The 13,972-nt window shown below is 32.7% G+C and overlaps 1 protein-coding gene across 16 annotated transcripts in view; it reads left to right on the forward strand.

Annotated features, from left to right (window-relative positions):
- The first annotated feature begins 7,647 nt into the window (after positions 1-7,647).
- The window catches only part of LOC127731700 (uncharacterized), a 220,832-nt gene continuing 214,507 nt past the window's right edge, over positions 7,648-13,972 (forward strand). For 6 of the 16 annotated variants that reach the window (XR_007995694.1, XM_052240490.1, XM_052240502.1 and 3 more), the window contains exon 1: positions 7,648-7,914. Coding sequence is in view for 15 of the 16 variants with exons in the window: in XM_052240490.1 (XP_052096450.1) it covers positions 7,689-7,914 (226 nt within the window). In the remaining variant the exon portion in view is untranslated. Of the gene's footprint in view, positions 7,942-9,483; positions 9,860-10,505; positions 10,544-13,972 lie in introns of those variants that run through there. The other 10 variants (XM_052240484.1, XM_052240485.1, XM_052240492.1 and 7 more) reach the window with 5 other exon arrangements.

The raw sequence follows: 13,972 nt of genomic DNA on the forward strand, positions 1-13,972 counted from the left end.
ATTCCCTTTTAGCAGTATTTATATCTCTATTTTTGGTTTCAACTGGCATATCAGTTTTCAGGTTAACCTGACTTCGTGAAAGTTGGTCTTAAAAGCATTAGATATAAGATATAGTACAGATTACCATAAGATATACCAACAATGAACGTGCAATGTTCTATCACCATTCAAATGAGTCTGATCAATCAATTCCGTTAATACCGTCTGCTCCGTCATATGTTGTGTACATATTTCAACATGCTACACTCTCTGCATATTACTATAAGGACTGCATTAACAGGTGTGTGTTTCTTACATGGAACATGCTACACTCTCTGCATGTTTATAATAAGGACTGCATAACAAGTGTGTGTTTCTTACATGGAACATGCTACACTCTCTGCATGTTTACTATAAGGACTGCATAACAGGTGTGTGTTTCTTACATGGAACATGCTACACTCTCTGCATACTTACTATAAGGACCGCATTAACAGGTGTGTGTTTCTTACATGGAACATACTAAACTCTCTGCATATTACTTTAAGGACTGCATTAACAGGTGTGTGTTTCTTACATTGAACATGCTACACTCTCTGCATATTACTATAAGGACTGCATAAACTGGTGTGTGTTTCTAACATGAAACATGCTGCACTATCTGCAAGTTTACTATAAGGACTGCATTAACAGGTGTGTGTTTCTTACATGGAACATGCTACACTCTCTACATATTACTATAAGGACTGCATTAACAGGTTTGTGTTTCTTACATTGAACATGCTACACTCTCTGCATGTTTACTATAATTACTACATTAACAGGTGTGTGTTTCTTACATGGAACATGCTACACTCTGTGCATGTTTACTTTAATGACTACATTAACAGGTGTGTGTTTCTTACATGGAACATGCTTCACTCTCTGCATCTTAACTATAATGACTACATTAACAGGTGTATGATTCTTACATGGAACATGCTACACTCTCTGCACTTTAACTAAAATGACTGCATTAACAGGTGTGTATTTCTTACATGGAACATGCTACACTCTCTGCATGTTTACAATAAGGACTGCATAACAGGTGTGTGTTTCTTACATGGAATATGCTACACTCTCTGCATGTTTACTATAAGGACTGAATAACAGGTGTGTGTTTCTTACATGGAACATGCTACACTCTTTGCATATTACTATAAGGACTGCATTAACAGGTGTGTGTTTCTTTCATGGAACATGCTACACTCTCTGCATGTTTACTATAAGAACTGCATAACAGGTGTGTGTTTCTTACATGGAATATGCTACACTCTCTGCATACTTACTATAAGGACCGCATTAACAGGTGTGTGTTTCTTACATGGAACATGATACACTCTCTGCATGTTTACAATAAGGACTGCATCAACAGGTGTGTGTTTCTTACATGGAACATGCTACACTCTCTGCATATTACTATAAGGACTGCATTAACAGGTGTGTTTCTTACATTGAACATGCTACACTCTCTGCAAATTACTATAAGGAGTGCATTAACAGGTGTGTGTTTCTAACATGAAACATGCTGCACTATCTGCAAGTTTACTATAAGGACTGCATTAACAGGTGTGTGTTTCTTACATGGAACATGCTACACTCTCTACATATTACTATAAGGATTGCATTAACAGGTTTGTGTTTCTTACATTGAACATGCTACACTCTATGCATGTTTACTATAATTACTACATTAACAGGTGTGTGTTTCTTACATGGAACATGCTACACTCTCTGCATGTTTACTATAATTACTACATTAACAGGTGTCTGTTTCTTACATGGAACATGCTACACTCTCTTCGTGTTAACTATATTTAATACATTAACAGGTGTGTGTTTCTTACACGAAACATGCTTCAACAGAGTTACAAGGAAGAACGAATGAAATATACATTGCATACATTTCACGGTTAACCAGATTTAGTTGTGACTGAACTTGATAACGATGCGCTAATGTTAGCAAAAAGGTGAGTTAGTACAGCCCGAGTTATCTAGATCCTTTAATCATTGTTTTAATTGCCGACTTGTAAATGATCGTCAAATAAGCATGTGTATCGATTCTTGACTAGTCAGATGGAGCAGAACTTACTCTTATGACATCGGTGCTCACTATTGTACTAATCAATTGAAACTACTTTGATGATTCGCCCAAAATAGCCTTTTCAATATTGAATTGATCTTCATCTAATGAATCATATATTGTCTGTTATAATGTGCATACTTGTCAATAACATGAGTTGAATAGATTAATTAAATATTTTTTTTCAATTTGACATACAATAAAAATATCTAGATTCTTCGACTTTCGTTTTCAACCGTCAAATCAGTTGTCAGTATCATTTGGTCTTACAACCAGACAGTAATATATCAAATATAATTAGAACAGTCTAAAAATAATGCACGTGCAACATTTTAGCATTTGTACAAATGAGGCTGGTCATTTAATTGTATCTAAATATGCAGATCATGCGACACCTCCCCAAACACAGTAGCACAATCACTGAATTGTCTACTCTTCACCCTACACTTTTACACAATCTTATCAAACAAAAGTTTTCCTATTCAATAATTGGTCGTTCGATAAATATAATTGCAAATTAATCTGCTCATATAAAGCTTTGTTCTCAAACGAGAAAGGTAAATATGATAGATATACTTACTAGAGATGTATTGAGATGATTATAGCCATACATTTTCTCACTGGAAACATGTATGCACGTTTCTGCATTAAATTTATCGACAGATTGTAGGTTTTCATATGGGCACCAATTGTGCCCTTTTAATAGCATTCTTGTTCTTGTACTGTAATGAATCACAGTTTATTGCCAAACTAAAGTAGAGACCCGTCTAAATTCCGTTTAATTGTGAATTCAACAACACTTACCGCTATTGTGATGATATTTTTTTCGTTAGATAATCAAGAATTCTCTAAATATACTGTCAAAATTTACCCACAGAACTTACTTTAAAAAAATCAAATATAAACAACGATAAGTGTCCTTTCCTAGATTAAGATATTTTAGTTTTACACCAGAAACTCTACAAAAATAAATTACGACAAAAGTGATGATTTTTCTTTCCCTATACTTTTTCCTTTTTTGGACGGTGATGTTCCTCTGGCACCATCTTACGGTATTTATATATCCCAACTTGTTCGTTATGCCCGTGTCTGTAGTGACTTTTTGGAGTTCAATGTTAAATTATCAAGACAGGGATTTTGTTATCGTAAATTCTGTAAAAACTACAAAATTCTTCCATAGATACAAAGATTTGGTTTGCAAGTTTGGCTGTTCTTGTTAAAATCTTATTTCAGACGGAATAGCACACCCTAAATTTTATGGTGATGTTGTTTACCGTCCCCGGAAACTTATATATGATCTGGGTAAACTTGTCAAACCCGGATCGAGAATTTAGATTAAAAAAGATCACCAAACAGATTCCATGAGATGGCAATTGTGTGTTCCTGCTGCTTTATTTTAGTACATAAATATTGATTTAACATGTCCAACGTGTCATTGATGATTCAAACGTACAGACCGCAGTCAATGTGTCATTGATGATTCAAACGTTCCGACCGCAGTCAATGTGTCATTGATGATTCAAACGTACCTACCGCAGTCAATGTGTCATCGATGTTTCAAACTAACAGACCGCAGACAATGCGTCATTTAAGATAAAAACTCACAGACCGCAGTTAATGTGTCATTGATGATTCAAACTTATTGACCACGGTCAATTGGTGATCACTCGTGTTCTCTTTCCGTTATTATTCTCAAGCACTAAACAAGTCATTATAACAAATGTCATTTATGATCACATGACAGATCTGTCCTCGTGTGGATCTTTAAAAGAGCATTTTTAGATTATACAAAAACTGAGCGTTCGTCATTGGCCTCATTTTGTACATTGTCAGTCTACAATATTTCCCATTAAAACTGCATTATCAAATATTAGTGGTAATGCGTAGCATATATTTGTAAACACCCCTTACTCTGTTAATACCTGATAACAATTATAGCTGGTACAAATAAAATAAAACACTGCAATTTTAACGATAGATAATGGCGTAATTTACAAAATTTAAAGCAGTTAGAGTAGGACATGAATGTTATTGTCAATAGGTGTTGATCTATCGTAAAATTTTCAGAACAACCGGACAACTTTAAATGTCAGATTGAGCAAATTTCGTAGTTATTTTATTTCAATTTTTTTAGATAAAAAGTTCCAAAAAAGTTAAAATGACTTTTAAAGGCGATTTTTAACCTTTTTTTTAATTTTTCAGGGCCTATCCTACAGGGCAACTTGAGGTTTTCTCATCTCTTATCGTACGTCGTTGTTGTCTATAAACTTTTGCTAAAGTCTTGTCCTTTGAAATTATTGTGCAAATTGCAATCAAAACATATCATTCTTATGATATATAGATAGAGAATATTTGAAGAGACACAAATACACTATAATACAAAATAAGGAACACAGCGGAATAATAATTTGATTTTGCGTTTTTGCTTGAAATGTTATTCTAATTTTATTGTATCCGTTTTACGCATAACAAACAGTAGAATCATGATACAGCTTCTGCGGGGCCTCATGTTTTACTTTTCTGGTCTTTATCTTGAAACTTCAATAAACGGATAGAAAGCAATATAACAAATCTAAGTTATTTGTATTGAAAACTATTATGGAAAGATCGATAATTTAAGAGCAAATATTACTAAAAGACTAATTAAGCAACATGGCCGAAACTGTCTTTTGATTCCATATAGGCGTTTTGCCCTTAAACGGGTACTAAGGGAGACAGATTTAAATAACCATTGCGGTTTTGTCCTTATCCCAATTATTGAATTACTTATATATTTCTTATTTATTTTATCTTGTAGTTACATATAGCAAATTCTTTATTAAGATATGTTCACACAACATGACGACTGTTACTCAAAACTCACCATTATAGGGCAATAAGTATAATAAGGGGTCGTCAGACTAATTCAAAACATGTTGACTTATTCGGAAGCTTGTCTTGCTGATATGTTTTGTAATTTAACAAAAACGCAAACAAAATGATTGAAATCGTCATTAAAAGGTTATAACTCTAAAACGGAATCAGCTGACGATTTCAACCAAGTTTATTTTTTTGTATATCTTGTGTCGCTGATATTTTATATTTAATGTTTCTATCTATTATAGTTTTCAAGAGAATAGGCAAACATTACCTGATTACATGTTAAAGCTAAGTTTCAGGAAAATCGGTGACTATGCGTGACAACCCCCCTATATGAAATGGTTGGTAGTTACAGAGAATTGGTCTTAACGTTTCAAAGCCAGTGTTACGTTATTACGCCTAACATTTTAAGTTACATGCTGAAAAAAGACCATTACAGAACAACCAAATCCATTGCAGGTCTATTTTGCCTGAGGAAGTCGGAACCGTTTTTCCTTTTAACCTTCTCAATATAGGCATGATAAAAACGGGAAATTTAAAATAGAGACATTTTATAAATAATGTCAGTACCAAAGCATTGACTACAGATCTGATTATTATCCGGAGAGTTACATTCTACCAGCAGAATTATCTAATCAGTGCTAGTAAAATAAATCGACAGTTTATACATTAAGGATGCATAAATACTGAAATAAGAGCTAATTGATAAACAAAAGAAATCAACAAACAATATCGTTAAATCTATCTTATGTCAAATTTGCCTGCTGAAGTTGACATTTAGTTTCTTTCAAATTTTCTTACATGAGAACGTAATACAGTTTTAAAAATTTTAACATTAACAATAAAATGTCAAAACCTTACTCTCACAATGGCAAAAACCCATTTAAATCTAAAACACAACAACTACTTAGAGAATAATAGGATAAAGGGTTATATTTTGAAAATTTCAAGTGTAATGTATGAACTCATTAAAAATATCAGCACTTACTTTGATTAACCTTCATCGGGAAAGCTTACGGCAAAAGTTTGAAAAACAAGGATGTAAAAGTACATTGGAAAATAGATATCTGACGAAAAGGGCGCTAAAATAACTGCCAAATCAATCTTAGGTAAACTTTGCCTGATGTTGTTTCATTCTAAGATACAAGGTATTCCTTAGGATAAGATGATGAAACATTTGTCTAAGACCTCAAAGTTGGTGAAAATAAAAGATTGTTCTTTGTTTTTAAATGTTATCTTTCATAAGCTAGTGCTGTCGTGGGCTTATCGTCAATTCGTAAAAAAAGAATTATCAAGATTGATGTATGATGACAATGTTTAATAAATATGGTTAACACTTACTTACTTAAGACATTTACTGGTACATTTTTTTTACACATTTCAGTACAGAACATGCTGTAATCACGAATATCTTTCATGGTCACGCACACTTCGTTGATGTAATCCAAAACAGAATACAGAAATAGCAAAAACCGATTTATCAAGTTTTAAATATTTTCTTGCTATTTTTGACAGTTCTAATTTTTTTTCTTGAGTTGTATGCTTCAGTGTCTCTACTATAGCTTTAAGATGATATGTTAAATTTCTATTTTTATTAATTTTCTAGTCCAATATGTAAGCTCACCAAAGATACCAGAATTATAATCACCAGATGATATACGATTTGTTAGACAAAAACAGCGGTGTTGAAAACAAGTGTCTTTTTTCAGTAAAAGAAGTAGGTTTTCAAATTGCGATTTTATAACTATCTGAAGACTGAACATCTATATAATAAAAACTGTCAGGGCGGCTGATCCATTTCCATTTATATCAATTTCCCAAGTCGTAATAGTTTAGGACTGGTTGAAGTAATCCAATCATTAAGGAAATGCGACGTACAGAGTAGAATATTGATTGACGTACTTATATGTCAAAGTCTGTAAAATTGAAATGCGCTATAATTTTTGTATACGAATAACGTTATTCTGGAGGACAGATCAATACCAAATGATGCATGACCAAGTGTCATTGATTACTTTCGGAATGCAAATTTTTTTTTTTTAAAGTACACATTGTAATCGAAGCAGACGATTATCATGCATTAGTCGTGTTAGTATAACATCAGTTTCAAGGACCTTTATTTTTTTTTATAATTGATGAACTGATAAATTGGCAGAATCGGTATTTTAAAAATAAATGCTTAGTAATTCACGTATCCAGTAAAATAAAGAAACACTAAGTGTTTGTATAATATTGCCTATTTAGTCAAGACGATGTTTTTTTGCACTTCAATTGTTTTATTCTTCTTATGAAGATGCAATACAAAAGTCTAAAAGATATAGTATTTTTGTATCAATCTATTCTTTCAAGTTAATATACTTATGAAAATAATAAAGTGCCTCTTTTTATCAAAACATATAATCTGATGCAATAGTGAAAATTGGCAGGTTATGGCTTACATCTGCAAAACATTTTGTTATTCTTTGACCTAATATAGTCATCTCTAACGTTCGTGATAGTTGCATGCTCTGTATCGGATTTTTCCACAAACAAATGCCCTATTTTATAAACATATGTCTGCACTGAACATTTTTTAACCACAATTTAAAAACTCTCCTTTTTCATAATCTATCAAACCACTAGTTTTTGTAAGCAATGTATCACGTGCCTTACGATAAAAGTAGTATAAAAGGACAAACATATCCGAATAGAACTTCACATATTCTACTGATCAAGTAAAACCACGATAATGTTGACTTTACTTTTAGTTTCACTTGTCGGATCCGTTTCGGCGTATGGCAAAGTAGGTCCATTGTTAGGAGGACTTGGTAGTAGTGGAGTTGTCACTGGTGGATCACTCATTGGAGGCGGTGGAGTTATTGGTGGGGCTGGAGGAATTGTCAGTGGTAGTGGACTTCTGTTAAATAATGGTGGATTAGGTGGATTAGCTGGAGTAGGTGGATTAGGTGGATTAGGTGGAGTGATCGGAGGTTTAAATACAGGTAATTTGGAATTGACCATTTATATTATAAATAATTTGCAATTTTTGTATTACTTTGTGTTAAAAAATCGCTGCATCTCTACTGAACATGTGCATTATAGGAAGGTAGATGTCCCGATGAACGCAGCATTACAAAAAAAAAACCGCACTGGTCGCACGTAATTTGCCAAGCACTTATCTAAATTACCAGCAAGGCATACAACCTGATCGATTGTTAAACCCTGTTGGCATCATCAGGTCTTTCCTAAGTTCCCCTTTCTTAAATTAAGGATTTTTTAAAAATCTGAGGTTTATACTCCATCGACCAAAGTTAAAGGAATAAATTTGATAAAAGTCATGTTTGGCCCCATTATTAAGATCAATTATTCAGGAGAAAAAAATGTTTCAAAATGACGAAAAGGCATGAAAGAAAATGTTATTCTACAGCGTTGATTTGTACATCCCAATAAAGGACAACGAATGAAGATATTTGCGCAATTTGACAAAATTGCCTAAATTTTAATCACATTTAGGCATAGGAAACATATCTGGGGCGCAGGCTTTGCCAAACTAACTATTATAGTCAAAGATTTGAAATGTTCTAGGAAACATTACTCGAAAAGATATTTTATGTCGATCAATGTAAATGTTCCTGTGCTTATTTAATTTTCGTTGAAAATTAAATCGAGTGCTATTTTTGACGTCACAATTTTGTTATTGTATTAGCTATATTGGTTGCTAATCTGGTCAGGAAATTATAATTCGAAAGAAGTGCTAAAAAAAAGAGCTAATTTGGGGATTGATCGAACCTACTCTTTTGTCTGTCTGTTTTAATACCTGTTAGTCACATAGAACTCCTAGCATTGTATTGTATATACTCAACTCTAGATTTCAAATGCTTACTAATGAGCGTTTCTTATTTAGATTAATCAAGAAATTCGCGATAGATACGAATTCCAAAAATCGCTTTAAGATGAACACAATTTCATCGATTGTTATTTCATTAACCAAGTATACGATATAATACACATAATATAACATCACACATTTTAATTCAAATATTTGCAAGACTTATCTGTCATATATTCATCTATATGTGTTCTTAAATAATATGTCTCTTTCTTACAACACTGTACCTAATTTATAATGAATATGTGCCTTATACGAAAATAAACGTTCCAGCTGAATATAAATCCACATTACATGCCATAGACTCATGACATTCGTCAAGTGCTGATTTAATTTACCAGTTAGGGTCAGAACATGGAGGACTGTAGGTTACCGATGATATAATCAGCTCAACGTTATATACCTCGTTGATAACATAAAAAATTGTGTAGAATCTACTGTTTAGACTCAATCAATCAAAATTGATCACAGATACATTTGGATATCTGTTAAAGTTCGTTTTCGTCATAGAACTCTAAACATTCCATTGTATTTACACATAGGTAAATTCCGAAAATTGCTTCGGTCAAACACAATATATCAAGTGTACATCCCATCAACCAATTATACTATTTAATATACATGACAACAAATCTTGAAATTGATTTATTTACAGGACTTGTTGGTGGAGGTCGACCATGGTGCACATGTAGTTTGAAATGTGCTCCAGGACAAATAAAACTCAACAAGAACTGTAACTTGGCACCTCTTCTTCCTGGTAGATTGAATACTTGTTGTTCCTTATTGCCATGGTGGGTAACCAACCAAAATTACGGTCTTTCACTTGGTGGAGCTGGTCTTATTAGTGGTGGAGGTATTGTCGGAGGTGTAAGTGGTATTTTAGGAGGTGGTAGTGGACTTCTTGGTTCCATTGGTGGTATCGGAGGTCCAATTGGTGGTGTTGTCAGAGGTTCTGTTGGTGTCATTGGAGGAGGCAGCAATGTTGTCAGTGGACCAATTGGTAAAGGAGGATATTATTAAGTATTTGAAATGTAAGTTTGTATTTCTTGTAGATATATGTTCTATGACATTTATTAATTCCTCTGTGTATTGGCGGTGTACGTACATCGTCAATCATATATACTTTGAGCAAGACATTTTGCTGGGCATGCATACGCTTGAATACTACGACGTTCGAAGAACACAATTATTGTACAAAAACCGTAGTTTTTTTTTTCTTTCTTTGGCAAAAAAAAGTAGTGTATGTGAGCTTTCCACTTCAGGATTTTTTTTTTATGAAACCTCATGTAGAAGTCTACATGGCGTTCCTTGAAACCATGTATTATCGGTAGTACGTGCATAGTCCGCTACACATGCAATTAGAGAAACTCTGAGCAATGTATTTTTCTGTTCATTATGAAGGAGAGAATCAAGTGTTTTCTGTCTTGAATCTATTAGATGATTATTATGTGGGCATTGCGTGATCTATGTGCTGTTTAATTAAATTCGCTGCAGAATTAACACTATATATTATAACGTCTAAATTTTTACATATAGTACACAATCAGATAGATTTGTTGTATCACACACATAAGTGGACCTTCCCTTAAGCATTGATGCATTTTTAATTTAGATTAGTAATATCGATATGCTGGAATGTTTTACTAACATTTTAATTGGTGTATCTTCTTGTTGTAGGTAACACAAACACGAAGAAAAACTTGAAATGAAATGCTTGAAATAAGTAAATTTGTTTTATAAATATAATCACAAACCGATTGTCATGCTTGTTTGTTTTTTTTACAATCACATTTGATTGTTGGTTGTGTAGTTTATATTCTGTTATTTTTACCAGCATTCTACATTAAGTTACCCAAACCTAAATGTTGTGCTGCTAAAACGAAACCGCACCCTGCTCTACTTGAATTTAGTTTCTTGTGTTTAGGTGTGAACACAACATTGTTCAGCTGAGGAAAACATAGATCTTAACAACTTTGTTATAAGCAATGTTAGTGTGCATAGTAAACATGGTACACAATTGATTAAAAAGTTGAACTTAGATGAAAATGTTGTTTTTTTTTGCGTCCTTTTTGGTCATTTTGCTCTTCAACTGATTCAGTTCTTATACAGCCTTGGCTTTAAAATATTCGGCTTTGAGAGTTTCTGGTGAAGGTCCATCAAGAAAATTGGAATTGATAACGTGGTGTTTTCATTTTTTTGTGTGCAAATAACACCTTTTTTTAAAACACAGACACTTTGGTTTATTTCATTTTAACTCTTTTTTTTTCGATTTTACCGTCCGTGCAATGTCTTATATATCTACAAATTACTTCAATTTAGATTACTTTCAGACAATAAAAAAACCGATTTCCATGTTTGTTTTTTGTTTACAATCACATTTTGTTTTTGGTTGTGTAATCATCATTCGGTTAATTTGACCTCTACATGTTGAAGATGTTGTACGTCATGGGTAAACACAAACTGAAAACGACGAAAAGACAAACATCATTTTACATTTAGTTACCAAAGTCTAACAAACACATGGGTTAATTTGTTGTGCTGAAAAAAAGGAAAGCAAATCCTGCTCTGCTCGAATTTAGATTCTTGCGCTTAGGGGTGAATGCAACATAAAACTAGCCAAGGAAAACATAAAACTAAAATACCTGGTTATAAGCCATGTTAATGTCCATAGTAAAACATGATACATTATTAATGAAATATATTTACTAATGATAAAAATTAGAGGGGTAAGTAAGCAATTCATTAACAACAAATATAATATATTTTGTTAAGTAATTATAAGGAAAAAAAAGTTTCAAAGTATCCCATTTTACTTCTAGATAGACACGTACTTAAACAATATTAAGGTTTTTACCAATGTAGAAAACTAATAAATTCCAGTCATAAATTGAACTATCGCAGACAATTATTGTACACACCCATGTATTGTATAAGACCATACGTTCTCCGTCGTGTTTTTTTTATATTTTGGTGGGTATGCTGCAGTATCATTGACATACCAAAAACCCCTTATTTTCAATATTTTAATGTTGCTCATAACAACATTTTTGTTCAATTCCTGTAATCAAATGTTTGATTTTGACACTTTACATAAGAAAGCCAGGGATTCATAAATACGGAAATAAGAGCTAATAGATAGAAAAATTTAAATTACTTAACAATATAGTTTATATGAAAATAAAGGTTTGTGGTATGATTGCTAATGAGACAACTACCCTCCGAAATTCAAATGAAGTGGATGTAGGCAATTATAGGCAACCGTACGGCCTTCAATAATGAAAACCATATTGAAAAGTAGGCCATAAAAGGCCTCAACATGAAAAAAACATGAAATAATTAAGTTTATCTTATGTCAAATTTGCCAACTTATATGAGAACGTAGAAAAGTTGTAAACATTTTTAACATTAACAATACAATTTTAACACCCGACACTTATAATGAGGAAAAACCCTATATGTTAAGGGATTCTGTTTTTTTTACATATCATGTGCAATGTATAAACTCGTCAAAAAAAGACAATATCAATTTAAAAATTGTATGCATTTGAAGCACTTTCCTTGATTGACCTCCAGCAGGAACGCGTAGAGCAAACATTTGAAAAACCCAGAAAAGTACTGAGGAAAATATATGTATGACGAACCGAACCCTTACATAATAGCCAAATCAATGATTGTTTTTCGTTTCCAAATGTTTTCTTTCATAAGTAATGCTGTTGTGGGCTGATCATCAAATCCTTAAAGTTTACTTCGAGATTGATATATGACGACAGTGTTTAATAAATATTGTTAACACATACTAACCTCAGACATTAAATGAGAAATCTGTGTTTACACATTTCAGTTCAGAACATGCCGTTATCACAATATCTGTCATGGTCACTCACACTTTGCTGATGAAATCTAAAACAGAAAACAAAAACAATGAAAAAACCGATGTATCTACTGTTAGATATTTTCTTGTTGTTTTTGACAATTTAATTGTTTTTTTTTAGTTGTTTGCTTCAGCTACTCTACGATAGCTCTAAGATAATAGATTAAAGTGCTCTATTTCTAAATTTCTAGTGCAATGTGTAAACTCATCAAAGATACCAGATTTAGCTTTTAATCACCAGATGATATACGATTTGTGTGACAAAAACTGCGGTCTTAAAAAAATGATTGTCTTTTTTAGTAAAATTAAAAAGCGCTGTAGTTAAAGATTTTGTTTAATAATAGCGTTAGATTTGGAGGTTAGATCTTTATCTAAAAGCAAAATCCAAACAGAAAATCCTTCATAAAATGGAAAAATCAAAAGCTGAAACACATCAAACGAATGGAAAACTACTGTCATATTCCTGACTTGGAACAGGCATTTCCTTATGTAGCAAATTATGGAATAAACCTGGTTTTGTTGCTAACTAAACTTCTCAATTGCTTGACAGTCACATATAAGTCCTTTATATTGACAACAATGTGTGAGGAAAACAAACAGACATAATAGGTAGAAATTTCAAAATTTGGGGTACAGTAGTCAACATTGTGTTATAATCTTGATCATTATACAAACAAAGAAATATATCAACAAATAACAGCGAAATGGGAATAGACACTCTATACACAAAGTACATACGCAAAAATGAATACAAAAATGACCATAGCACAATAATGCAATGGCGGGATGTATAAATAACGAGCCACGCTAAAAGTATATTATCAAAAATGGACTAACCATTAAAGGTTAAAAATATGCAAAGACAAACAAAAATAACATTATAACACTAAAATAAGGCAATAAACAACGTCAGTACCTATAATTTATACTTCAAGACCATCATGTATTGTTTGTTGATTATTTATCAACAAGGTCTTTGTATCTTCTGATGAACTTTAGTAGAAAAAGGACGAGACGTTCTCTGACATAACCTTTGCTCATCAGCTTTCTGCTCAGACACTGGTGACGTTTTATGACGTCTAAGTAGCTGCTTCAAGCTCTTGAATACCGAATGAGTTGGACCATGCAGTTACAATTGGTATATGGCTGCTAAGGTGGGGGAAATTTATAATTTTAAAATTAAAATCGTCTCGTTTGTTACAGATTCTGGTACTAAGATGACCGCTTATCTCAATTTCAAGGTATCAATCTAAAATTGTGGCGGAAGAAAGCC

This window comes from Mytilus californianus, unplaced genomic scaffold (assembly GCF_021869535.1).
Source record: "Mytilus californianus isolate M0D057914Y unplaced genomic scaffold, xbMytCali1.0.p SCAF_20, whole genome shotgun sequence".
Classification (NCBI taxonomy): Eukaryota; Metazoa; Mollusca; class Bivalvia; order Mytilida; family Mytilidae; genus Mytilus; species Mytilus californianus.